Source organism: Neovison vison, chromosome 7 (assembly GCF_020171115.1).
Source record: "Neovison vison isolate M4711 chromosome 7, ASM_NN_V1, whole genome shotgun sequence".
NCBI classification, from domain to species: domain Eukaryota; kingdom Metazoa; phylum Chordata; class Mammalia; order Carnivora; family Mustelidae; genus Neogale; species Neogale vison.
This window is the reverse complement of record NC_058097.1, coordinates 53,850,267-53,876,036: the sequence shown is the minus strand read 5'-3', so window position 1 is coordinate 53,876,036 and position 25,770 is coordinate 53,850,267. Positions and strand designations below refer to the sequence as shown.

Sequence of the window (25,770 nt, the reverse complement as noted above, 5' to 3'; positions counted from 1 at the left end):
GGTCTCTGAGGAAAGGGGCGTGGACGCGACCCCCAAATCTGTGTCCACGTGCCGCTGTTTACACGCGCCTCCCCGCCCCCACCCCCGGCGAAGAAACAGCGATAATCAAGCCTTCTATTCCCTCTCCCATCTTCCCAAAGTCTTCGGGAATGTCCCCCACACACTAGACTAAGTCCTCGGTAGCATCTATATGTCTCATTTGGTCCACGAAGCCCGCCCCCTAGCCCGCACCGCCCCACGCGTGTTTAGCTTAGGAGTCTAGAGGCCCCGCCCCGAGGCGCACAGGCTCCTCCCTCTACGTTTCCCGCTCCATAGGAGTTCAGAAGCCCCGCCCCTAAGCTAGTACTTCATGCCCTCCCGAGGAATTATCCCGTTTCTCCATTTTCCCACTTGTCCCACCCAAATTTCGAATTTCGCAGGCATCTGAGCCTCCCAGGAAGGGGCTGTAAAACTAAAAGCACGGCCCTGCCAACCTAGACTCTTACCTGTCTCTTTCAGAACCTCACACCAATCGAGCTTCCTATCCCTTTAAGAATTAGGAGCTACCAACGGGCCGGCCCCTTTAAGACGACGTTGGAGCAAATAATATGAGAGATTGGGGGGAATACCCGTAGGGACCCGGAGAGGCGCAAACACCCGCCAAGCAGCTAATCAGCTCCTTGGGGGAGAAAGTTTTCGGGGAAAGACCTCTTCCTCTGTTGTCTGCTGTGCACAAGCGGAAACTCCTCCCATTCTGCTCGTAGAGCGAGCGGGCCCCGAGCGATACCCCCGCGCTCCCGCACCGCATGGGCGCTCCCGGGTGAAGCCCCGCCCCCTGGTTCCACGTGGTCAGCTGCGCCACGGGGGTGGCTCTTGGCGGCTGGGTCTGCGGAAGGCACGGGTCCCGGGATGGCGGGTACCACGTCCCGCGGTGAGTTGCATCAGGACGGGCTGGCGGGGTGCAGAGCTGGCTGCCGGGAGGAGAGAGGGGCGCCCGGACGGAAAAAGGAACATCCCAGGAACAGGACCTCCGGAGAGAGTATCTCCCGGATTTCGGGAGATATTTCGGACTGAGGGAGGGTATGGGGTGGGGGAACCTACCGGTGTAGCGAAGGGCGCCTCCAGGAATTGGCTCGGTGGAGACAGGGGTGCCTCTGGGGGACAGGCAGGAGAGAAGAGACCGGGTGGGGGGATTGAGACGCTCAGGAGGCTGGGACCCAATGGCCAGTGGACACCCTGGAAGATTGGATCCACGGGGAAGTGACAGCAGACCCCCGTTTCCTCTTCTGCAGGTGCTGCTCCGTTCTCCTGTCCCCCCAACTTTATCGCGACATCCCCAGCTTCAGAGCCCACTCGTTTCTCACTGGAGGTGTTAAGGGACCCAGATACGGAACTGTGGCTTATCCAGGCTCCTGTAGACTTCGCCCCAGACTGGTGAGTGGTCCCAGGCTACCTCCTGGGAATACCCACCCCCCTCCCCAGTGACTGAACTTGGGAGAAGTTTAGAGGGGCTTTCCAAAGGCACTCAGGGCGCCTGCGTGGTTCAGTTGGTTAAGTATCTGATTTTGGCTCAGGTCATGATCTCAGGGTCATGGGATCAAGCCGTGCATCGCTCTGGGAGTTGGCTTCTCCCTCTCCCATGCTGGTGCTTCCTCTCTCAAATGAATTTTTTTTTTTTTTTTTTTTTTTTTAAGTGCTGTTTCTCAGCTCCTTTCCTCCCTTTCACCAAAACAATCTGATAAAGCTTCTGCCTTCCCCTTTCTCCTTTCAGCCTCAATGGCCGGCTGGTGCCTCTCTCAGGCTCCCAGATTGTGAAGGGCAAGTTGGCGGGCAAGCGGCACCGCTACCGGGTCCTCAGAAGCAGCGGCCCCCAGGCTGGAGAAGCAATCCTGCTGGCTCCCTCAAGGGAGGCTGGAGGGGTACTCACCTGTGCCCCAGCCCCCCAGGGCAGCCTAAGGATCTTTGACGGTCCCCAAGAATCCCCACCTGGGACCCTGCTGCAGCCCATCCCAGCAAGCCCCCCGCCACAGATACCCCCTGGCCTGAGGCCTCGGTTCTGTGCCTTTGGAGGCAGCCTACCAGTAACAGGGCCTGGGTCCGTCCTGGCACTGAAGTCAGCAGCCTCAAGAAAGAGGAAGAAGAAGAGACATACACCAGAAACCTTAGTTCCCCAGGAGGCGGTTAATGGGCTTGGGGCCCTGGAGGTGGACACAGTTTTAGGGTCTCCAGATGGGGATGTGGGGAAGAAGAAAAAAAATCAAGAGCTGAGAAAACCAGTGGTGATGGAGCCCTTGGCAGCAGAACCCACGGCTGAGACATCGGAGCCCCCGGGAGCACCGTTCCCGTCCACCACCACCAAGAAGAAGAAAAAGAAGCCCCAAGGGGCAGAAACAGATGAACCAGAAGAGCAGACGCCAGTGCCTGAAGAAAAGACAGCAGAGCTGGAACGCACAATTAAAAAGGAGCCTCTGGAAGAGACGGTCTTGTCTCCCACCAGGAAGAGGAAGAGGCAGAAGGGGACGGAAGGCTGGGAGCCAGGGGAAGGGATGCCAGCCGAGGCACTGCTACCGCTGAAGGTGGAGCTCCAGGAGGAAGCCATCCCACTGCCCTCCTCGAAGAAGAAGAAAAAAGAAAAGGGGTACAAAGTCATAATGGAGCCTGCAACCGAGGCGACAGAGCTGGAGATGGGCCCTCTGGTGCTCCCAGGGGAGATAACGAAGCCCGAACTACCACATGAAGTTGAGCCTGAGTCTGAGGCTGCTCTGGCGTCCACCAGAAAGAGGAGGAAGAAAGAAAAATGGCCAAACATGATGGGGGAGCCAGGGGATTCTCAGCTGGAGCCTGAGCCGCCTGGGGACCTCGAGCTGCAAGCAGCCCTAGCAGCCACCAAAAAGAAGAAGAAAGAACGTAGCCACAAAGCGACGGAGCCAAGGGCCGAGATGAGCGCCCCACAGGCTGAGGTTTTGGAGCTGGGGCTGACGGGCGAGGGGGAGCCCGAGGCCAGGGCAGATCCAGCATCCACCAAGAAGAGGAAAAAGCGGGGCTGGAAAAGTGGGGTGCCAGAGACAGCGGCCCAGGAGGAGATGCCTGGACCGCTGCTGCATCCAGAGTCCGGGGAGGTGGCTCCCACAGGACGGGAGAAGAAGCAGAAGAAGCTACAGCAGGATCCCATGTAGTCTCCTGCCAGGAAACTGAGGACTGCCCTTAAGAAAAGCTGGAGGTGACCACCTGGACCAGCAGAGAGCAAGCACAGAGGTCCCTGGCCGCCTCCCCGCCCTGGGTGACTGCCCCAGCACACCAGCAGCAGCCTGGGCCAGGAAAATGCTTTATTGTTACACCAAAATGTTTCTTCAAAGCTGTGGTCATCGGGGCACTTTCAGGAAGGGCTCATGTAGGACGTCAAACAGCCTCCGGGCCTGGGTGAGAGCAAGAAAGAAACGAGGAGCCCGTCATTAAATGAGCCATTTGTTTGCTGCATCTGGAGTGGGCTTTGCTTCTTTCCCTCTCAGCCAAGGGGACTCTGGGGACTAGGAGAGAAAGCCAGATCTTGAGTCTGTCCCAGACTGGCTATGTGAGTTTGGGCTGGTCCCCACCCTCTCTGGGCCTCCGTTTTCCCCAGCTATAGGAGAAGCACTGTGAGCCCTCTGAAATCTTAGAGCTTTGGGATCTGAGGTCCCTTTAATTTGGAGCTGTCTCCTGCGTCAGCAGCCTCTCAAGCCCATTCCCACAGCTCTTACCTTCTGGGGTCCCAGGCCCGGGCATAAAGCCAGATCTTCCCGCGATGCAGCCATGAGCTGTTCCAGAGACTGAGGAAGATGGGAGCGAAGGGTCAGAAATGGGGAGCATGAGACTACCCTGTACCTGCTGATCGGGGGTCTCAGAGATCCCAGGAAGGAGCTGAGGTCCTGTGCGAGGGCAGGGGAGGCAGGAAGGATGGGAAGAAGGGGGCAGAGCAGTGGAAGGAAAGAGTTGTGGTGTGGGGGGGTCCTTGAAAAGGCAAAGGGGTCAAAATGCCCATTGGGACGAGGGAGTCATTCCTTACCCCAAAAGTAGTTAGGAGGGTTTGGCTGTCTGTTTTATTGACTGACTTCACAGTGGTCAGACATTCAGTGACCTGGAAGGGAAAGAGGCACAGATGAATCGCAAGAAGAAATGATCGCAAGAGGGAGTCTGTGGGAGGCAGTGCTGGGTTCACCACTCTGTCCCCAGATACCCTGCATGCAGGAGGCATTCAAATGAATGCCTTTTTCTTTGATTAAAAAGTTCATCTCAGGGGCGCCTGGGTGGCTCAGTGGGTTAAGCCGCTGCCTTCGGCTCAGGTCATGGTCTCAGGATCCTGGGATCGAGCCCCATGTCGGGCTCTCTGCTCAGCGGGGAGCCTGCATCCTCCTCTCTCTCTCTGCCTGCCTCTCTGTCTACTTTGATCTCTGTCTATGAAATAAATAAATAAATAAATATCTTTTTTAAAAGTTCATCTCAGTGGGTTACCTGGGAGCTCAGTCTGTTACTTGTCTGCCTTCAGCTCAGGGTCCTGGCATCGAGCGCTGTGTCGGGCCCCCCTGCTCAGTGCAGGGCCTGCTTCCCTCTCCTTCTGCCTCTGCTCCTCCTCCCCTCACCCCCCAAGCCATGCTCTCACAAATAAAATCTTTAAAAAAATAATAAAATTTTTAAAATGTTAAAAATATAAGTTAATCTCAGAGTGGTCCCCGCCCAGGTGAGAGGGTGTCAGTCCCATCACAAGAAGATAAATAACCATTTCTCTTGAGTTTGTTCTGTCCAGGGGAAGACTGCAGGCTCTGAAGTCCCATGTGAGTTCAAAACCACAGCCCACTGCTTGCTCCCTGTGAGGACTGCGCATGGGAATTGACCCCTCTGGGCCTCTTTTCAGGCAAGTGGGGGCCCCTAAGATTAAGTAGCAGTGGATGTCCACCATTATTCAGTCACTGGAGCCCAGGTTAAATAATTCATTCAGCCAGTACACCCTGAGCACCCACTGAGTACTGCGTGTGCCGGGGACACAGCAGAGACCAAGCCAGCCTGGCCCTCCTGGGGCTCCCAGTCCAGTGTGGGAGACACAGCAGCTCCTGACAGTGGTGACCCACACAGGGAGGGCTGGGGGGGGGGAGACCCCAACAGGGGCACTTGACCTGGCCTAGGGATCAGGGAGGGCTTCCTGGAGGAGGAGGCATCAAAGCTGAGACGGGAAAGATGGGATTAGGCAGGGAGGCAGGCAGAGGGAACAGAAGGTCACAAGCTTAGAGGAGTGAGCCACATCTGGAAGAAGTGACAGAATGCGACACCAGGGACAGATGGGGCTGCTAAGCGTTATAGGCAGGGCCTTGGTAGAGTGTGGTGAAGAGGCCAGGTTTTCCCTGAAGGCACTGGGGAGGGTTTTGAGCTGGGGAAGGCAGAATCAAGTTTGTGCTTAAGGAAGACCCATCTAGCCGCTCTGTGAGTGAGAAAAGGGAGAAGGAGCTGAGAGTGGGATGGAGAGAAGAGGTAAGGTTCAAGTCCCAGGACGGAGCTGGGGGAGGACCGGGAAGGGAGGTGCCGTGGCCTCACCCGGGAGACGAAGTCCTGCTCCAGCTTCTCCATCAGGAGGTCTGCCGGCTTCTGCTCATAGGCCTTGTAGGTCTCCAGGTAGCGCCCCGCCTCCTCGGGGCTGGGGTGAGAACATTCGGGTCAGCCAGAGGGAGGGGGGCATGTTTTAGGTTCATTATGATGCTAATTAAATGTTCCCTGGCGACAACCCCGGCCAGGCACATCTTTGCTGGCTAAGGTGCTGAGCCTGGGAGCCCGACCCGCTGGATTCAGGTTGCTCCTGCCCACTTGAGTGACCCTGGGGCCAGTGATTTTCTCTCTCTGGGCCTCAGTCTCCTCATCTGTAAAGTGGAGTGGATGGCAGAATTCCAACAATTATAGGAGCCACGGCTTCACGCGCTCAGAGACCTGTTTAAGAAACATGAGCTATTCTGGAAGGGAAGCGGGTATGTGGAGTTTGAAAGGAAGAAAAAACCAGAAACACTGTTACTCTCTTCCCAGCCCCAGGAAGACCAATTCAGGAGGCATTCAGTCCCCTCTGCCAGTTTTTAATGTAGCATGCCTTCAAGCGAAAGGCTGCGGGCGAGCTGATGGCTGAATCTTACTAGAACCGTTAACATGACCTGAGAATCCCAATTTTCACATCAGGCACGGGTTCCTCTGACCTGTAGCCAACTGCTTCAAAGGTAGGCGACCTAACCAAATCTTCACAAGACTCTATCTGTGTGCAGAAGAAAGTAACTCAAGTTTATCGGCTCTGGGAAGCTGGTCTTTTTTGTTCGGGGAGTTTGCGAAGAGTGAGTTGAGTGGAAGTAAATAAAGGATTCAGGGTCAAGGCCTTAGGAAAGGTAAAGAGCAATGTTTTTTTTTTGATTTTTTTTTTTTTAATTAAGTGATGGTTCATATTCTCAAAAGAAACATTCATTTTTCTAATTCTTTTTTTCCCATTAGACGGGCGTTGCAGCTTTTCTCTTCAGCAGGATTATTGTTAACGGTTCTTTTTTTTTAAATATTTTATTTATTTATTTGACAGAGAGAAATCACAAGTAGGCAGAGAGGCAGGCAGAGAGAGAAGGGGAAGCAGGCTCCCCACCAAGCAGAGAGCCCAACTCGGGGCTCGATCTTAGGACCCAGAGATCATGACCTGAGCCAAAGGCAGAGGCTCAACCCACTAAGCCACCCAGGCGACCCTGTTACAGATCTTTTTTTTTTTAAGATTTTTATTTATTATTTGATAGACATGGATCACAAGTAGGCAGAGAGGCAGGCAGAGAGAGGGGGAAGCAGGCTCAATCCCAGGACGCTGAGATCATGACCTAAGCCAAAGACGGAGGCTTTAACCCACTGAGCCACCCAGGCGCCCCTCCTGTTACAGTCCTTAATAATTTGTTTGGGACCCTCAGGTTACCACGCTGTGTCAGGTCCTAGAATTTGCTTTCTTTTTCGCACTCTGCAATATAAGCAGGATGTCTTCCCCTGTCAGCAGGAGCTTGGCCTCTTTTATTTAATGGCTGCAAAATGTTCCATGATTTGCATGTAAAGACATAGGAAACATTCGCCATCATGGGAGTCTAGATGCATGCCAGGCGCCGCTCTAACTCATTATGGTCAGAAGTTTCCAGAAACCCCCACCCCCACCCCAAAGCTCCTATACGGCACTTAATATTTTTATACAGAGGAGGAAACATGGACCAGCAGCGGGGTGGGGGGGGGGTTACTTGCCCAAAATGACACAGCTGGCTGAGAGAAACAGCACCTTTAACTTTTATATGACATGACGCTACTTCCCACAAAATAGAGTAATGTTTACAATTGCTTTTAATATACAACTAACTTGGGGGCTCCCGCCTGGCTCAGTCGGTAGAGTATGCGACTCTTGATCTCTTGGGGTTGTGAGTTCAAGGTGGTGACCTGGCCTATCTGCCTGGCAGAACATGACACAGCTGGGAAAGAATGTGCATCAGACAATGGGATATTATTCAACAGTAAGAAGTGAGCTTCCAGGGACGCCTGGGTGGCTCAGTTGGTTAAGCAGCTGCCTTCGGCTCAGGTCGTGATCCCAGCGTACTGGGATCGAGTCCCGCATAGGGCTCCTTGCTCAGCGGGGAGCCTGCTTCTCCCTCTGCCTCTGCCTGCCATTCTGTCTGCCTTTGCTCGCTCTCTCCCCCTCTCTCTGATAAATTTAAAAAAAAAAAAAAAAAAAAGAAGTGAGCTTCCAAATCACAAGAAGGCATGGAGGAACCTTAGAAGGGTATTGCTAAGTGAGAGAAGCCAATCTGGAAAGGCTTCTGTGAGGTAAGAGGGAACTTCTACGGTCTCTGCACCCTGATTTCCGGCACAGAGCTCAGGAGACCCCTGTACCTTCCTCAGAGAAAAGAGCACAAGGATGGGGCACCTGGGTGGCTCAGTGGGTTAAAGCCTCCGTCTTTGGCTCAGGTCATGATCTCAGGGTCCTGGGATCGAGCCCTGCATCGGGCTCCCTCCTCAGCAGGGAGCCTGCTTCCTCCTCTCTATGCCTGCCTCTCAGCTTACTTGTGATCTCTCTCAAATAAATAAAATCTTAAAAAAAAAAAAAAAAAGCACAAGGAGCATCTTTGTTCTATGTTTTTTAAAGATTTTATTTATTTGAGAGAGAAAACAACTGGGGGAGGGGGACAGGGAGAAGCAGGCTCTCCGCGGAGCAAGGAGCCCGATGTGGGGGCTCGATCCCAGAACTCTGGGATCCCCTCCCCGGAAGTCAACGCTGTCCAAGGCCTGGAGCCCATCGTAGGCCTTTCTAGTTTGTCCACATACAAGTATGTTCCAAAACATGGCTCCCTTTCCTTCCTTCTGCCCATAAATAAAAATACGGTGCTGTCTGGTTCTCACCACCGAAGCTGCACTGATGGCCCATGTCATCGCAGACGCACGTTTGCACACACACGTTTGCACACACGAGCAGGGCTCATCCTGGTGCGGGAATGTCTGTGTTGAAAAGTGGTGTCTGTTTCGTGTTAATAGCCAATCAAGTCTCCCCCAACCAAAAGTACAGGTGCCCGTTTCATGCTATCTGTCTGAGATGTTTTCACCAGATTTAAGGGAGGAAAATGGCACCTCATTTTTAAAAGTTAGCTTTTTTCTCAGGCGCCTGGGTGGCTCAGTTGGTTGAGCATCTGCCTTATTAGGCTCAGGTCATAATCCCAGGGTCCTGGGATCTAGCCCCACATGGGGCTCCCTGCTCAGCAGGGGGTCTGCTTCTTCCTCTGCCTCTGCCCCTCCCCCACCATGCGTGCTCCCTCTCTCTCTCTCTCAAATAAAATCTTTAAAGAATAGAATAAAATTGGGGCGCCTGGGTGACTCAGTGGGTTAAAGCCTCTGCCTTCGGCTCAGGTCATGATCCCAGGGTCCTGGGATCGAGCCCCATATCGGGCTCTCTGCTCTGCAGGGAGCCTGCTTCCTCCTCTCTCTCTGCCTGCCTCCCTGCCTACTTGTGATCTCTGCCTGTCAAATAAATAAATACAATCTTTAAAAAAAAAAAAAAAAGAATAGAAAAAATTAAATTTATTTTTTTCCTGATAAAAAATAAAGTTGATTTTTTTTTCATGTGTTTTGGCAACCTGAATTAGATGCTTATTTGGGCTCTTACTGACTTCTGGAAATTTCTTTCCACATACAAATATATAATAAATGTTTAAATATATGCATGTAAGTATAAATATTTAAGTGTATTAACACTATAAATATAACATATGTAGATACATACATTAGAGATGTTAAATCTTTATTTTACAGACATATATACATACTATATACATGTATATATATATATATATATATATATACACATCAAGTGCACATCAAGTACTTTTTTGTAATTTGTCACTTGGCTTTTAACTTTACTTACAGTCTCTTACTATCCAGAAGTTTTAAAGTTTTAATATTCTCAAATCAGCCAAACCTTTTCCTTTATGGCTTTGGGGTTTTGGGTCTTGCTTAGACCCAAAACTTTTCCTACCCCAAGATTACAAAAATCATTCTCCTGTAAGATTTCTTCTAACACCTTGTTTTTTTTTAAATGTCTGTAATTTGTCAGGATTTAATTTTTCTTTATGGTGTGAGGAAGGGATATCTTTTTCCCAATTAGAAATTAGCAAATCTAGGGGCACCTGGGTGGCTCAGTGGGCTAACGCCTCTGCCTCTGGCTCAGGTCATGATCTCAGGGTCCTGGGATTGAGCCCTGCATTGGGCTCTCTGCTCGGCGGGGAGCCTGCTTCCTTCTCTCTCTTTGCCTGTCTCTCTGCCTATTTGTGATCTCTGTCTGTCAAATAAATAAATAAAAGCTTTAAAAAAAAAAAAAGAAAGAAAGAAAGAAATTAGCCGATCTAAATAGTCTTTAGAAACCCAGATGTGGAATTAGTTATTCAGACTTTATGTCTAACTCATCAGTGCCTAGTATGGTTCTGGCAATCTGATCTAGGTCACCTGTTTTTGTGACCATGGTCCTCTAAGATATTAAGATCCTATTTCAAAGATGAAGACACTGAGGAACAGAGGGAGGCAGCCTGGACCAGGCTCATATGGGGAGTTCATGGCAGGAGAAGGAAAGGTCTGGGGGTGGGGGACTGACTCTCGGGATGGAGCCTGACCTGGGCGGGGGGCCTCAGTCTCACCTCCAGGCAAGGACTAGGGTGCAGTCAGCCAGGATGCACATCTTGGCCAGCTCCTTGAGGGCCTGCTGAGGATCTTTCTGGGTGGAAAAGAAATGAGAAATCTGGTAGAAAGCAGGAATTACAATCTTGAAAACACAGTAGGTTAGGATGCCAAGCACCTTCCACTCGACTGACACGCGCTAAGTTCTGACCGGGCTGGGCAGTGCCGCCTGTGCTGGGCAGTGCCGCGACCCCGCAACAACCCAGACAGCCCAGGCTCTGCCCTCTCAGGCTCACAGTCTGATGAGGCAGATAAAGTGTCCCCTCACAGGGATGAGCCACAGTGGCCAGGACTGGGATGGGAGAGTAGGAGCATCTGACCTGCCCAGGGGATCAGGGAGAGCTTCCTGGAGGAAGGGACATCTGAGCTGAGACCTAAAGGAGAATGAAGAGGTGCGAAGGAGGCAAAAAAGAGCAAAAATGGAATTCCACAGAGAACAGCTTGTCCAAAGGATGAGAAGGGAAAGAGGGCTTGAGGAGTTATGATTCCTCATGTGAGAATAATGTAAAAGGGTGACCACACGGAAGCTTAGAAATGAACCCAGAGGGGCGCCTGGGTGGCTCAGGAGGTTAAGCCTCTGCCTTCGGCTCAGGTCATGATCTCAGGGTCCTGGGATTGAGCCCCGCTTCGGGCTCTCTGCTCAGCAGGGAGCCTGCTTCCCCATCTCTCTCTGCCTGCCTCTCTGCCTACTTGTGATCTCTTTCTCTGTCAAATAAGTAAATAAAATCTTTAAAAAAAAAAAAAAGAAAGAAAAGAAAAGAAAAGAAATGAACCCAGAGCATGGGGCATAGGGGGCGGGCACACAGGGCCTCACGGGCCACAGAGGACACTGGAGAGCCACGGTGAGATCTAGACAGATCTAGTCCTGTAGGGAAACTCCTCTGGCTGCAGTATGGAGGGGAGGCACTGAGGTTGGAGGCCATGAGACAAGGGAAGAGGCTGGAGCCAAGCCCCCTGAGGACCAGGCTGGGTGGGTAGAGAGGATGACACAGATTCAAGACATGTTCAGGCGGCAGAGGGCTGGGCTTGGCCGAAGTGAGATGGGGAAGGAGAAGACAGATGATATTACCCTCCGACCCCCCTTGCCAATACAGGGTGTCAAGCCCCGAGGTTAGAGGTGGTTCCTCACTGAGGTTTCAGCTTGCATCTTCCCTCAGGATTCAACAGTCCACTTGGCAGCCATGAGGCCCAATGCGCCCCATTTCACAGATGGGGCCAATGAGGCCAGTAGGGAAGTGACCGCTGCTTACCACGTCCACCTGGACGAGCAGGACCCGCAGGGCGAAGCTCTTCCCCAGGCTCTGCAGCCGCTCGTGGATGTAGTCTGGGTGGAGGTTGTGGTAGCGGAGGCTGGGGGGCAGGGGAGAGGGAGGGATTGGGAGGCCTCAGTCTCCCCGAGATCCCAGGAGCCCTTCTTCACTCTCACTGGCAGGCAGAGGGCATGGGCAACACAGAGATCTGGAGCTCAGAGACGTGAAGTGACGTGGCCCAGCTCACTCAGCAAGGCAGGGGCACAGTGGGGTTCACAGCAAGGGCTGCCTGGCTCTGGCTCCCTGGAGGAACAGACCCCAGGTTCCTCAAGGAGGCAGGGAAGAGACTTGGGCTTTGGGCAGAGGACAGGAAACCAGGGCTCAGAGAGCGTGGACTGGGGGACACTGTGCAGCCGATCTTGGGAGGCAGGCCCATCCCAGGGATTGTCTGCTTTGGCCTCAAAAGGGGCTGGCAGTGGGAAGGGGTGGCTTTTCCACCCAGGGAACTAGGGGACATCTCTGCCCAGCAGCCACCAGCTCTCCCACCTTGCAGGGAGGACAGGAACTGAGATTTTTCACTTCCCCCTCGAGCTCTGATTGGAGAGGAACCCCAGGGAGTAGAGAGGGAATGGGCTTCATAGGGGCAGAGGGTAGAGAAATCCTCATTCTCATCAACTCGTCCTGGATGTCTGGGACATGAGTGACCTGACCCCTTCCTCCCTCAGACTCAGAAATCCAGGCCATCACTCCCCTCCTCCCTCAGACCCAGGAGTCCATACCCCCAGCCCCTCCTCCCTCAGACTCAGAAATCCAGGCCATCACTCCCCTCCTCCCTCAGACCCAGGAGCCCAAGCCCCCAACCCCTCCTCCCTCGGAACCAGGAGCCTAAGACCCCCCCAGTCCTGTCTTCCCTCAGACTGAGGAGCCTGTGCCCCCAGGCCCTCTTCCCTCAGACCCACAGTCTGGGCCTGCAGCTCTTCTGACTCTGGGCACCTCCAGGCTAAGACCTCTTCCTTCCATACAAGGTCCCATGGAGGCCCCAAGCCAACAGGGCCACATGCAAACGTCTCCCGGTGAAGGATCCAAAACACTGGGGCGTACCCTCCCAGGCCTCCCTGGAAGGTGGGGCAGCCCCTCAGAGCTCACCTGAGGAACAGGGCACAGGTGCTCTGGCCCAGCACGTAGTCGGGAAGCACATCACCAAACTCCCAGGGCACATTACGCACAAACTTCAGCACGGGGTTGCCCCTCTGGGGAGGGAGGAAGGGCCAAAGCCATTACCTGGAATAGCCCTGGGACTACTGCCACCCCAGGGCCCCATTCCCCACCACTGTCAACACCTCCCCACCTCTTCCTGCCTGTGCCTGTAGTCCTCCTCTCCAGAGTCTACCTCCTCAGCCTGAAATGTCCTTGGTGCTTGGGCTCTGACCTAGGCCCCTCCCCCCAGCCCTGAGCCTTAACTAAAGGATCCCTGAGTCGCTCTAGCTCAGCCCTCTCCCCTGGCCCCACGAGTGTGTCCTGGGGTTGTGGGGCACTTCCTCCAGGAGGTCTGCCTCACTGCCTCCCCATGCCCTCAGCATCAGCCCTCACACCTGCCCCTCCAACAGGCCCCACTTCGGGGACAGCCCCACCATCCAGAGACCCGAGCCTGGTCATGGACATGTCCCTCTCCCCCTCCTCCTCCAGTTAGGATGTCTACCTGAGACAGAATCCCATTTCCATTTTTAAAGGATTATTTTGGGGCATCTGGGTGGCTCAGTCAGTTAAGCATCTGCCTTGGGCTCAGGTCATGATCCCAGGGTCCTGGGATGGAGCCCTCCATCGGGCTCCCGGCTCCCTCTACCCCTCCCCGCTGCTCATGATCTCTCTCTCTCTCAAATAAACAAAATACTTTTTTAAAAAAGATTACTGGAAACCTGGGTGGCTCAGTGGGCTAAGCCACTGCCTTCGGCTCCAGTGGTGATCCCAGAGTTCTGGGATAGAGTCCCGCCTTGGGCTCTCTGCTCCTTGGGGAGTCTGCTTCTCCCTCTAACCTTCTCCCCTCTCATGCTCTCTCTAACTCTCACTCTCTCTCTCTCTCTCTCAAATAAATAAATAAATAATTGGATCACCTTGTCCCCTTCACACCCACAAGAATGGCCGAAACGGTCAAAAAAGTCAGACAAGGGAAGGCGGTGAGGATCTGGGCAAACTGGAATGCCCGCCCACTGCTGGCGGGAACCTAAACCGATGCCGCGTTGGAGAAGATGGTTTGGCAGTTCCTAAAAAAGCTCACTCTAGAGCTGCCCCATGACCCAGCAAGTCCACGCCTGCATAAATTTCCCAGAGAACCGAAAACCCACATCTACCAAAAAACCCGAACGCAAATGTTCAGGGCAACATCTTCAGAATAACCAATGAGTACCAACAGTGGAGGGAGGAGAACCCCGGCCCGGCGCCCCCACACACCGGGATACCCTCGGGCCCACGAAAGGGAAGGAAGGAAGCATGAACTCTCGCTTCCTTGTGGAGGAACCTGAAAGCCTTATGCCAGGTGAAAGGAGCCAGACGACAGCCGACAGCCATGTGGGCGGTCTGCACTTTTTGGCTATTCGAAACAAACCTGCGGGGACCACTCGTGCCCCTGATTTTGTACGGATGTATGTTGTCTTTTCTCTGGAACATCTACCTAGAAGCAGACTTCCTGGGTCATACAGTAACTCTTATTTTTTCAAGATTTTATTTTTGTGGGAGGCGTCTGGGTGGGCTCAGCTGGTTAAGCATCTGACTCTTGTTTTCGGCTCAGGTCATGATCTCAGGGTCCTGGGATCGAGACCTTCGTCGGGCTCTCTGCTCAGCGGGGAACCTGCTTCCCCCTCTCTGGGGAACCTGCTTCCCCCTCTCTCTTGCCTGCCTTTCTGCCTACTTGTGATCTGTCAAATAGATAAATGAAATCTTTAAAAAAAATTATATTTATTTCTAAGTAATTAAACTTAACATGGGGCTCGAACCTACAACCCTGAGGTCCACCAACTGAGACAGCCAGGCGACCCACTAACTCTATGCTTAAGTGTTTGAGGAACTGCCAAACTGCATTCCAAGGTGGCTGCACCGTTGTGCATTCCCACCAGCAGCCCATGTGGGCTCCAGTTCCTCCATGGCCTCGAGACCCTCTCTATGGCCCCTTGATGAGAGCCATCCTCATGGGCATAAGCTGCTACCCCACTGTGATCTTGATTTGCATGTCCTTGGCAGCAGACAATATTGCGCATCTTTTCACATTCTCAGGTCCTACCAGTATCTCTGTAAGTGGCCCCTCCTCTGCAGAACGGGACCTCCGCCAACGGCAGAGCACCTGGCGACCTCTGAACATATCTGCCGACTGCAGGCAGGCGAAACCTCGTTTCAAAGGCACAGATGAGTTAAGTCACTCAAGATCACACAGCTACTGTGTGCCAGAGAAGGATGCGAACTCAAGCCTGCGTTCGAGAAACAGTTTTTGGTGGAGCACCTGGGTGGCTCAGTGGGTTAAGCCTCTGCCTTCGGCTCAGTTCATGATCTCAGAGTCCTGGGATCAAGCCCCGCATCGGGCTCTCTGCTCAGTGGGGAGCCTGCTTCCCCCTCTTTCTGCCTGCCTCTCTGCCTACTTGTGATCTCTCTCTCTGTCAAATAAATAAATAAAATCTTTAAAAAAAAAAAAAAAAGAAACATTTTTTGGGGGCGCCTGGGTGGCTCAGTGTTAAAGCCTCTGCCTTCGGCTCGTGTCTTGATCCCAGGGTCCTGGGATCGAGACCCACATCGGGCTCTGCTCAGCATGGAGCCTGCTTTCCTTCCTCTCTCTCTGCCTGCCTCTCTGCCTACCTATGATCTCTGTCTGTCAAATAAATAAATAAAATCTTAAAAAGAAAAGAAAAGAAACAGTTTTTGAATGAATGAACAAACCCGGGGGACAGGAAATTTAGTTGCACTAACGTGGTCGCACCCCCAAAAAGAAGAGTCAGAGTGTTACAGACTAAACTTTTGTGCCCTCCCCCCAAATTCACATGTGGAAATCCTAACCCATGATGTGATGGTATTAGGAAGTGAGGAGAGGCGATTTGGTCATGAAGGTGGAACCCTCATGAAGGGGATTAAGGCCTTCATAAAAGGGACCCCAGAGTGTTCCCTCGCCCCTTCTGCTGTGTAAGGACACAGTGAGAAGACAGCAGTCTATGAACCAGGGTCCTTCCTGGACACTGAATCTGCCAGGGCCTTGATCTTGGACTTCCCAGGCTCCAGAACTCTGAGAAATAAATGTCTGCTGGTATTTTTGTCATAACAAACAACAGGACACGGGGCAACCTCAGCTCATACGTGGTACTTGAATAGATGAATGAAAGAGGGGCCCAGCCCAGAGCACAGTGGCCAGAGCTCAGCCTCCCTTCCACTACCCACCAGAACTCCCCGCCCCATAACCCAAGTTTCCCCCACTTCTCCATCCCCTCCTTACCTGGCGGGGGCTCACAATGATGCTGCTGGACTTCGCCCCTGGTTTGGGGGCCTGATTAGCAGTCTCTCCTGCCAGGGGCTCAGGCCCCGGGGGTTGTGGCGCTCCGGCCCCTCCTGGAGGTCCCGAGATGGCATACTCAGCATATGTCTGAGGGGCTGCCTGAGGCAAGGTCTCCATGGTGGGCAGGCTCCGGGTGGATTTGAATAAGGGCTTGACCTGTGCAGGGGAGGGGAGTGTCAAAGTCAAAATCCAGCCCCTTCTCCCCACTCCTCAGCCTCTGCACTGGTCCCGGCAACCGTCTTCTCTCCCTTGGACCCATACAGTCACCTCCTCACCAGCTCCCTGCCGACACCCTTACTCCCCACAGTCTCTTCACTGTCATTTCATGACCCTCTGTTTGGAGACCTCGGTGGCTCCCATCTCAGAGCAAAAGCCAAAGCTGTCACCACAGCCCACAAGACTCTGGACGATCTGTCCCTGCCCCCTTGCCTCAGGAGGGTCTCACCTCTCACCTCTTTCCCTTTGCTCTCTCTAGTCTAGCCCCAATGGCCTTCTTGCTGTCCTCGAACTCCCTGGGCCTTTGCGCTGGCTGTCCCTTCTGCCTCCAGATGTTTTCACATAGCTCACTCCCTCACCTCGTTCAGATCACAGCGAGATGTCACCTCCTCAGAGAAGCAGTCCCTTCAAGTAAGGTAGCACCTTTCCCCCATCACCCCCTTATACCCTTGGCCCACTTTGTTTTTCTTCCTAGCCCCTAGTGATTAGCCGGTCCTCAGTACCAGCCAATTGTTTTCCCATAGGAATGCAATCTCAGTGTTGTCAGCTCCTTCCATTTACCAAAACGTGCCAAAAAGCGCAGACTTTCTTTTTAATTGCAAAGTCTTTGCAAACCAGGGTGCCGGCCACATAAAACAGGGCTTGCCGGTTCGCTGTCCCTGCCTGGAGCCCTCTCTTGGAATCACCATGACATTTTACAGAAAGGGAAACAGACTTGCGAAGCAGAGGTGTTTTCCCAAGGTGACCCAGGTCCCATTTCCTAATCCACACGGGTGGCCACAGGACCGTTCCTGTCCTCCTTCCTCTCAATCGCCCGCCCAGCCTCCCAGCCTTCTCCCCATATCCTCGTCCTACCCCTGCAGGAGGAGCCTCATCCTCCTCCAGCGGTATGAAGAATTTCTTCCTCGTGGGTGGCCCAGAGGGCTGCCGCACTCCCTCTTCGTCCATCCCAAGGTTCTTCAGGGGCCTGGAAATGAAGACATGGCGGCGGGGGCGAGGGAGACACCAGGGCCTGCATTCCCATCCTCCAAGCAGGAACACCAGCTCACAGCCACCCCACCCCAAAAATCCCGGCGCTCCGCAGCGACCAGTTCCAAACACCCAGTGCCCCGGATTCTTTAAAGCCCCGCCCACAGGGAGCCTCCACCTTCAGCTCGCCCCGCCCCTCACCGGTCTAGGCGTTCCATTAGCCCCGCCCCTCACGGTCCCCACTTTCTATTCGCCCCACCCTCGGTTGGTCCAGTCCAGCCTCTGTCCCCTCCTTCCCGCCCACAGGGCTCGCACCTGATACCCTCCCCTGGCTGCATCTTGTCCTTTTCTGAAACACTACAACGACTGATTGGCTCCTGTGGCTGCCAATCGCCTCCTCCTCCCCCCGCCCCCTCTCGACCCGGCAGGCGGTCGGAGCGCCGCGAGGACTCACCCTTGTCTCCGAGCCGCGAGTGAAAAACCGGAGAGGAACCGAGGCTTCCCACCGCCGACGCGGCCAGCGCGTCCCCCGGCTCGCCGCACTTCCGGCCTCTCTAGCCTTCGATCCCGCTCTCACCGTTCCCCAAAGGGGTAGAGCTTCGAGAGGGGCGGTCGCCGCGCAGCTCTCTATGGTCCTGGAGGACTGCGGAGGTTTGGGTTGGAGAGAGCGGTTGACCTAGCCACCTGGACATTTCCGGTTGCCGAGAAGTTCAGTTTCGGTGCCGTTATGAGGCACCTCCTTGTGCTCGAGCTCCGGACAGGATTCACTCCGGGGGGTGGGGGGGTGGAGGCGGGGGAATGGCGGGAGATCAAATTAGGTTCTCCCCGGGGCATTTGGGTGGCTCAGTGGGTTAAGCCTCTGCCTTCGGCTCAGGTCATGATCTCAGGGTGCTGTGATGGAGCCCCGCATCGGGCTCTCTGCTCAGCGAGGAGCCTGCTTCACCCGCCCCGCTCTCTGCCTGCTTGTGATTTCTCTCTTTGTTAAATAAATAAATAAAACCTTTAAAAAAAAAAACCTAGGTTCCTCCTCTCAGTCCAGACTTGGGCTCACATCCCAGCTCTGGGCCATTGACTTGGCCTCGGTTTCCACATTCATTTATTCGTTCATTCCACGCGTACTCCCGAGCGCCTCCTCTGTTCCTGGCCCTGGGCGGGGCAGTGCTAGCGACTCAGCAGTGACCACTGACAACCACACCTCCCTCCTGTCCTCCTGGAGCTCCCACTCCAGTGGGCGAGACACACTTGAGTTCCCAGTGACGGCCCGGAGTGGGCAAGGCTGGGATGGGAGACCCGGGACCCCCAGCGGGAGCGGAGGGGCGAGAAGGGGCCGCAGAACCGTGCCCCAGGGTAGGGAAGGGCTTCCTGGAGGAAGAGACATCTGAGCAGAGACCTGGTTGATGAGTTAGAATTAGTCATTTCCTGAAAGAACAGCATCACACTGTTCTAACTTGCTGCTCTCCGGTTACTAAGGAGAGAGAACATCTTTTTGTTGAGTTTATTGGTCTTATGTAGTTTGTCTTCTGTGGATTGCTTGCTCATATCCTTTGCCATTTTTTTTTAATGGGATTGTATGCCTTTTTTTTTTAATTAGTCTTAATTTGTAGGAGTACTTTATGGATTCTGATTCTAATTCTTAGTTATGTGTATTCCAAGTATCCCCTCCTAGTTTGTACTTTGTATTTTAACTATTTATTTATGTCAGAGAATTCTTAGTGTTTATTCAGAACTGTTTATCAGTCTGTTCGGTGCTGACTTTCGGTTTTGGTGTGTTGTTTAAGAGAACTGCCATACCCCCAAGGTCATAAAAGTATCCTGTAATTACTTTTAATACTTTCAGAGTCTTGATTTTGTTTCTGTCTTTAATCCATATAAGACTTAATTTTGAAGATGCACTATGGCAGGAATTTATGATGAATGTAGCCAACTGTCCCAATACCATTTTTTTTTTTTAAAGATTTTATTTCTTTGAGAGAGAGATCACAAGTAGGAAGAGAGGCAGGCGGGGAGGGGGGAACAGGCTTCCCACGGAGCAGAGAACCCGATTTGGGGCTCGATCCCAGGACCCTGAGATCATGACCTGAGCCAAAGGCAGAGGCTTCAACCCACTGAGCCACTCAGGCAACCCTAATGATTTTATTTTAATACATTTTGTGATCACATCAGGCAAGTCCCCCTCCAGTTCAGTTTCAAATCTGTCTTTACTGTTCTTACACCTTTTCTCTTCTAGATGGATTTTAGCAGCTTGGAATTTCAATGAATTGACGGTTTCATTTTTTCAAAGATTTTATTTATTTATTTGAGACAGAGAGAGTGTGAGAGAGTGCACAAGCAAAGGGGAGGGGCAGAGAGAGAAGCAGACTCTGGGCTGAGCAGGGAGCCAGACACAGGAGGGTTGATCCCAGCATCCTGGGATCATGACCTGAGCCAAAGGCAGACCCTTAACTAACTGAGCCATCCTAGGGGCCTCAACTGATGGGTTAATTAAAAGACATCTATCTTTTTCATATACCTGAATATACTGATTGTCTCTATCTCTCCAACGATTCCAGCTTTTGTTAGGAGCCTACTATAAAAGTTTTTTATAAATAACTTTTATTTGTACAATTGATTCATAAATATATTTTTTATTAGTCTCCTACGAGAACTGTAACAAAGTACCCAAAACTGGGTGGCTTAAGTGACAGAAATGAATTGTCTCACGGTTCTGGAGGCTACAGGTCCAAAGTCAAGGTGTTGGCGGGGCTGTGTCCCCTCCTAGTGCGCAAGGAAAAGGATCAGGAAAGGATCTGTTCCAGGCCTTTCTCCCAACTGCTGGTAGCTTCAGGAGTTTCTTGGCTTGTAGATGCCATCTTCTCTCTGCGTCAGGGTCTTTTCTGTGCGTGTGTCTGTCTCTGTGCCTAAACTCCCCTGTTTAAAAGACACCAGTCAAACTGGATTAAGGCCCATGCTAATGACCTCATTTTAACTTGATTATCTCTGTAAAGACCTTATTTCCAAATAAGGTCACATTCTGAAGTACCGGGGGTTAGGACTCCAATACATCTTTTTTGGAGGACAAGCGTCAACCCATAACAATTCTGTTACTTTTTATAACCTTCTTTCTTCAGAATTCATTTTACCATTTGCTTGAGTCCATTCACTTCTAATGCTTTCAGAGAGCTTTCTGGATAGTCATGTTCTGAGTCTGGCTCATCTCAAAGGTAACTTCATTTTGTCCTCACAATTGGAATCTCTGATTCTGGGTTCCTAGTTATTTTTCTTGCAAAGTTAGAAGATACCCGTCCTATCTTTCTGGCTCCTGCATGGCTGATAGGAAGCGTACTGTCCCTATGATTCTCCCTCCTATCTATGCAAGCTCATCACTGGGTGTAATTCTCCCCCAAGGTCATCTACTAGCTGTGTGACCTTTTGCCAGCCACTCAGCTTCTCTGTGCGAATCAGTTTGCTCATCTCTAAAATGGGGATGGGGTGCCTGGCTGATGAGTGACTCTCAGTCTCTGGGTGGTGAGTTTGAGCCCCATGTTGGGTGTAGAAATTACTTAAAAATAAATAAATAGGGCACCTGGGTGGCTCAGTGGGTTAAGCCGCTGCCTTCGGCTCAGGTCATGATCTCAGGGTCCTGGGATCGAGTCCCGCATTGGGCTCTCTGCTCAGCAGGGAGCCTGCTTCCCTCTCTCTCTATCTGCCTGCCTCTCTGTCTACTTGTGATTTCTCTCTGTCAAATAAATAAATAAAATCTTTAAAAAATAAATAAATAAATAAAATAAACTTTAAAAATAAATAAGATGGGGGGGGGCACCTGCCTGGGTGGCTCAGTACATTAAGCATCTGCCTTCGGCTCACGTCATGATCCTGGAGTCCTGGGATCAAGTCCCACATCCAGTTCCTTGCTCGGTGGGGAGCCTGCTTCTCCCTCTGCCTGCTTGTGTGTTCTCTCTTCCTCTCTTTCTCTCTGACAAATAAATTTTTTTAAAAATCTTAAAAATAAATAAGATGGGAATAACAATAGTAGATGTGTTACGAGAATGGAATGAGTTACGTGTCACAAGCCTAAAACTACACTTGGCACACAGCAGGTGCTATATTTGATTTGAGTTTGTCATAAAAATAAAATAGCCCTAACCAAATCCTGGACAGCAGTGGCTGGAGCTGTTGTGGCCACTGCTGTATCACCGTGTCCCTGCCCACCTCACCCTACCTCCCACCTCCCTCACCCCTCCCCACTCACACACTCCCCAACTGCCACGCTCCATCCCCCAGAGCCTGGCAACCAGAAGGGGCTACCAAACAGGGTATTGTGTGAATGAGCAGAGAGCAGAGGCCAAGCACTACAGCAAGCAACTGTACTGCTGGGGGTCTCAGTTTCCCCATCTATAACTGCTGAGGATTCAGTAAGACCACAGGGAACTGTATCAAGATGGACAGTTCACCCATCCCTTGAATCCCTGCATACTGAGCACCTACTATGTGCCAGGCACCGGGGACACAGTGGTGAACAAGTCAGTCCACGTCCCTGCCCTGTGGGGCCGATGGTCTCATGGAGGAGACAGGCCACGAGAAGGTAGCAAATCAGAGAGTTTCAGAGGGCCACCTGTGCTATGAAGAAGAAAAAGCATGGCGCTGTGAGGCAGGTGATGCGGGAGGAGGTCTCACACTGTCACAGGGTGAGGAGCTCTATAAATAATAAAAATATTGCCACCAACCAGAGTCCCATCAAAATAGGTTGAGCACTTACTATGAGCTAAAGGCCTCACGATAATCTTCCCCTTAAGTATCGACAGGTCATTTGACATATGAGGGAACTGAGTCCCCAGCGACACAGAGTAGGACCATGGAAATGTGTCCCTGAATCCAAGGGCAAAAGATTGTATTCTAGAAAGAGACCAGCCTGGGTGGGACTTAGTTTCTCCTTTGTGGGAATGGAATTGCCAAACCAACCTGCAACTCGGGCCTTTTCCGCCAGGAGGCGATGTCGCCCCGCAAGAGGATTTGGGGTGTAGGGGCGCGGGGAGCAGCTCTGCCAGAGTCTCCGCGCCCCGCGCCCTGGGACGAGACCCCGCGCAGGACGCCTCTTCGCTACTTCCGACTCGATTCTTTGGGGGCAGAAATGTGGCAAAGGCCCGGCCGCTTGCGGTTACTGTAACGCCGAGCCTGTTGGCATTAGCGTGCGGAAAAGTTGCCCTCGGTTCTACATCATTTCCGAGTTTGATTTCTACTCGATTGCCTAACAGAACTTTCGGATCCTGCTTTCGAAGCTTCCCGACTCCCAGAGTGGCGAGCTCGAATGTCGCACCTGTTCCCGCTCTGATTCCGCGCCCTCCTTCCAAACGCTCCAAGTTCAAACCCCAGCCGCAATTCCAGTTCCCCGGGTGGCTTCTCGAACCAGACCCTTGTTCCAGTCCCCAAACCTTCCCCTAATCCTAACTTTGCGTTTCCTCTGCGCCTCGGAGATATTGGAACGGAGACGGAGAATATGGGGACCCCTGCCCCTAATTCCGCCAGAGGAACTCTGGGCGGGGGGCACAGAGCCGCCATCCGAAGGCTCTGGAAGCGGGGGTGCGGCCGAGGGGCGCAGTGACCAGGCCGGCGTCCCCACCCGCCTCTAAACTTAGCCGCAGTGACGCGCGGCCCGGCGATCGCGCGGCGAGGCTGGGGACGCAGGGGGGCCAGAGCGGAGGGGGGCGGCTCCGCTCCGTGAGCCTCTATTTATAGCGCCCGGAGCCCGAAATAGCGCGGAGCGGAGCGGCCTGCATGACGCGGGAGCCGCCGGGGACTGACTCACCCGGCCCCAAGCGGCGGCCCCCGGATGGGGGACAGTGGAGGCGCCCGGCCCCGACCCCGCGCCATCCCTGGCACCTCTTCTGCCCGGCCGTCCCAAGTCTGCACCGGTCGCTGGGGTTGGATATGCAGCAAAACGGAGGATCTGCAGCACGAAAGACTGAGGTTAGATCGGAGGTGGGACTTCCCCCGCCCCAGAACCAAGGAACTAACTTTGTTTGCTTATTTATTTTTTCTGCCTAATGCGGGGCTTGAGCTCACGACCCTGAGATCCAGAGTCGCATGCTTTACCGACTGAGCCAGCCAGGGGCCCCCTCCAGAAGCTAACTTTATACAAAAAGAGGTTGGGAAGAAAGGGAGATTTTAAAAACAAAACAAAACAAAACACCTAGATATGCACACCTATTTCCCACCAGCAAAAGGATCGAAGCATTTTTTTCTTTTAAAAGATTTTATCTATTTGACAGAGAAAGACACAGGGAGAGAGGGAACACAAGCAGGGGGAGTGGAAGAGGGAGAAGCAGGCTTCCCGCAGAGCAGGGAGCCTGATGAGGGGCTCAAACCCAGGACCCTGGGATCAGGGACCCCAGCTGAAGGCAGATGCTTAAGGACTGAGCCACCCAGGCACCCCAGGATTGAAGGATCTTGGAGACAGACGAACACAATAACCTAGCCAGTCAGTCCCGAGACCAGAGCTGTCCCCCTCTCCAGGGCTCTTTGGGTGATCCTTCCACTGCCTAGAATGCCCTTCCCTGTTTCCCCATTTTTAAGAACTCATGTCTGTTAGGGACCCGGTGCTAAGGACAATCCCCCACAAATGAAAACGCTGTGACCCACTGGACTTGGAGCGCCCCAGGGATAGGGCCAAGCCTGTCTCAGTCATCACCAGGTCCCTAGCACCGCCCAGCCCAAGACAGGGCTCCAGAGAAATTAACTACATGCACAAAAAGTGTTGGTAATAAAATGACGTTTCCCAAATTATAACAGCAAATGTTTATTGTATGCTCCATGCCAGACAGGCATCGGAGAGTCATCTCCTCTGGGTCTCACTACAACCTTCGTAGGAAGAGGTGCTTTTACCATTTTAATGACTCCTATCCCCATGTTAGAGATGAAGAAACCCCCGCTCAAAGAGTATCTGAGCTCAGAGAGTATCTCGGGTCAGAAAACATACAAGCTCCTCTGGCTTGTAGGCAGAGCTGTCTCTTGAACCAGGTCACCTGGTCCCCAAAGGTGTTCAGTTTCCCAGAATACTGTCTTTAAGCTCTATCAAACCCGAAGCTAAGGAATGATTCTCAAAGTGCAGTCCACGGAACCCTGGAGGGGGTTCCTCAGCCCTCTTTCAAGGGATTCAAGAGGCTAAGATGTTTATAGTAATATTAAGACACTTACCTGCCTTTTTCATAATCACCGTCTCACAAGTGCACAGTGTAGCCTGTATAATATCACAATACACTAAACACGGCTGCAGATACGAGGACACACAGCTCTCTACTCTTGAGGCCAGACATAAAAGTGACCTGCAAAAATTATAAAACGATGTTCCTCTTCTCATTAAATTTTCTCTTGTTTTGGAGTCTATGGTTATTTTAATTAAAAATATATTATTTTATGTTAACATGAAATTGTTTATTTTTTTAAAGATTTTTTTTTAATTCATTTGACAGGCAGAGATCACAAGTGGGGGGGGGGAAGCAGGCTCCCCGCTGAGCAGAGAGCCCGATTAGGCTGGGCTCCACCCCAGGACTCTGAGATCATGACCTGAGCTGAAGGCAGAGGCTTTAACCCACTGAGCCACCGAGGCGCCCCAAAATTTTTTTAAGCGAATCAAATGTTTTTTAAATTCCTCAGTTTTAATTTTTAATGCAGTAAATATTGAGAGATATAATGCAAATTAAAAAACTCTTCGAAAAAAAAATCCCACTCCTTGGGGTCCTCAATAACTTTTTTTTTAAGGATTTTATTTATCTATTTGAGGGAGAGAGAAAGACTAAGAGAGAGCATGAGAGGGGAGAAGGTCAGAGGGAGAAAGAGACTCCCAATGGGAGCCTGATACAGGACTTGATTTCAGGACTCGATCCCAGGACTCCAGGATCCCAACTTGAGCCGAAGGCAGTGGCTCAACCCACTGAGCCACCCAGGCACCCCTGGAGTCTGAAATCATTTTTAAGAGCATAAGCGGACCTGAGACCAAAAAGTTTACAAATCACTGAACTAATAATCATATACCCGTTAAGTGTTATATAAAGGACAAGAATGTGGAACATCGGGATGCCTGGGTGGCTCAGCTGGTTAAGCGTCTGCCTTCGGCTCAGGGTCCTGGGATCAAGCTCTGCTCAGCAGGGAGCTAGCTTCTCCCTCTCTTCTTTCTGCTCCTTCCCCTGCTTGTGCTCTCTCTCTCTCTCAAATAAAAAAAATAAACCCCCCAAAAAAAAAAAAAAGAGAGAGTCACCAGTGTACATGCAGGTGGTATTTCTCTAGTTTAACTCCTTATTTTTATTATAATTTCTAGCTGATTACTGCTATTAAACATTATTGGTTAAAGACCTACAACTGTTAGGCCCCTGGCTGGCTCAGTCAGAAGAACATGCAACTATTAAACTAGGGGTTGTGAGTTTGAGTCCCACCCTGGATGCAGAGTTTACTTAAAAATCTTCAAACAAGGGGTGCCTGGGTGGCTCAGTGGGTTAAGCCTCTGCCTTCGGCTTGGGTCATGATCTCAGGGTCCTGGGATCGAGCCCCGCATCGGGCTCTCTGATCAGCAAGGAGCCTGCTTCCCCCTCCCCTTCTGCCTGCCTCTCATCTACACGTGATCTCTCT

At 52.2% G+C, this 25,770-nt stretch overlaps 2 protein-coding genes across 6 annotated transcripts; one reads left to right on the top strand and one right to left on the bottom strand.

Moving 5' to 3' along the window:
• The first annotated feature begins 848 nt into the window (after positions 1 to 848).
• Positions 849 to 3,456, top strand: POLR1G (RNA polymerase I subunit G). The gene is made up of 3 exons (XM_044257109.1): positions 849 to 910; positions 1,272 to 1,413; positions 1,751 to 3,456. Exons 1-3 carry the CDS (start codon positions 889 to 891, stop codon positions 3,153 to 3,155), a joined length of 1,569 nt encoding a protein of 522 aa, XP_044113044.1. The 5' UTR covers positions 849 to 888; the 3' UTR covers positions 3,156 to 3,456.
• On the bottom strand, positions 3,288 to 18,064 carry ERCC1 (ERCC excision repair 1, endonuclease non-catalytic subunit). 5 transcript variants are annotated; one of them, XM_044257113.1, is made up of 10 exons: positions 17,488 to 17,522; positions 17,059 to 17,170; positions 15,928 to 16,143; positions 12,606 to 12,709; positions 11,460 to 11,559; positions 10,170 to 10,246; positions 5,542 to 5,641; positions 4,022 to 4,093; positions 3,717 to 3,785; positions 3,288 to 3,395 (listed from the first exon to the last, which is right to left on the bottom strand). In XM_044257113.1, the coding sequence occupies exons 1-10, from the start codon at positions 17,508 to 17,510 to the stop codon at positions 3,342 to 3,344; spliced, it is 927 nt and encodes a 308-aa protein (XP_044113048.1). In that variant the 5' UTR covers positions 17,511 to 17,522; the 3' UTR covers positions 3,288 to 3,341. The 5 variants fall into 5 exon arrangements, with proteins under 5 accessions (XP_044113048.1, XP_044113049.1, XP_044113045.1 ...); XM_044257114.1 differs by lacking the exons at positions 3,288 to 3,395; positions 3,717 to 3,785; positions 17,488 to 17,522 and adding an exon at positions 17,627 to 18,064 and having other exon boundaries at positions 3,807 to 4,093; XM_044257110.1 differs by lacking the exons at positions 3,288 to 3,395; positions 3,717 to 3,785 and having other exon boundaries at positions 3,807 to 4,093.
• Positions 18,065 to 25,770: the final 7,706 nt, after the last annotated feature.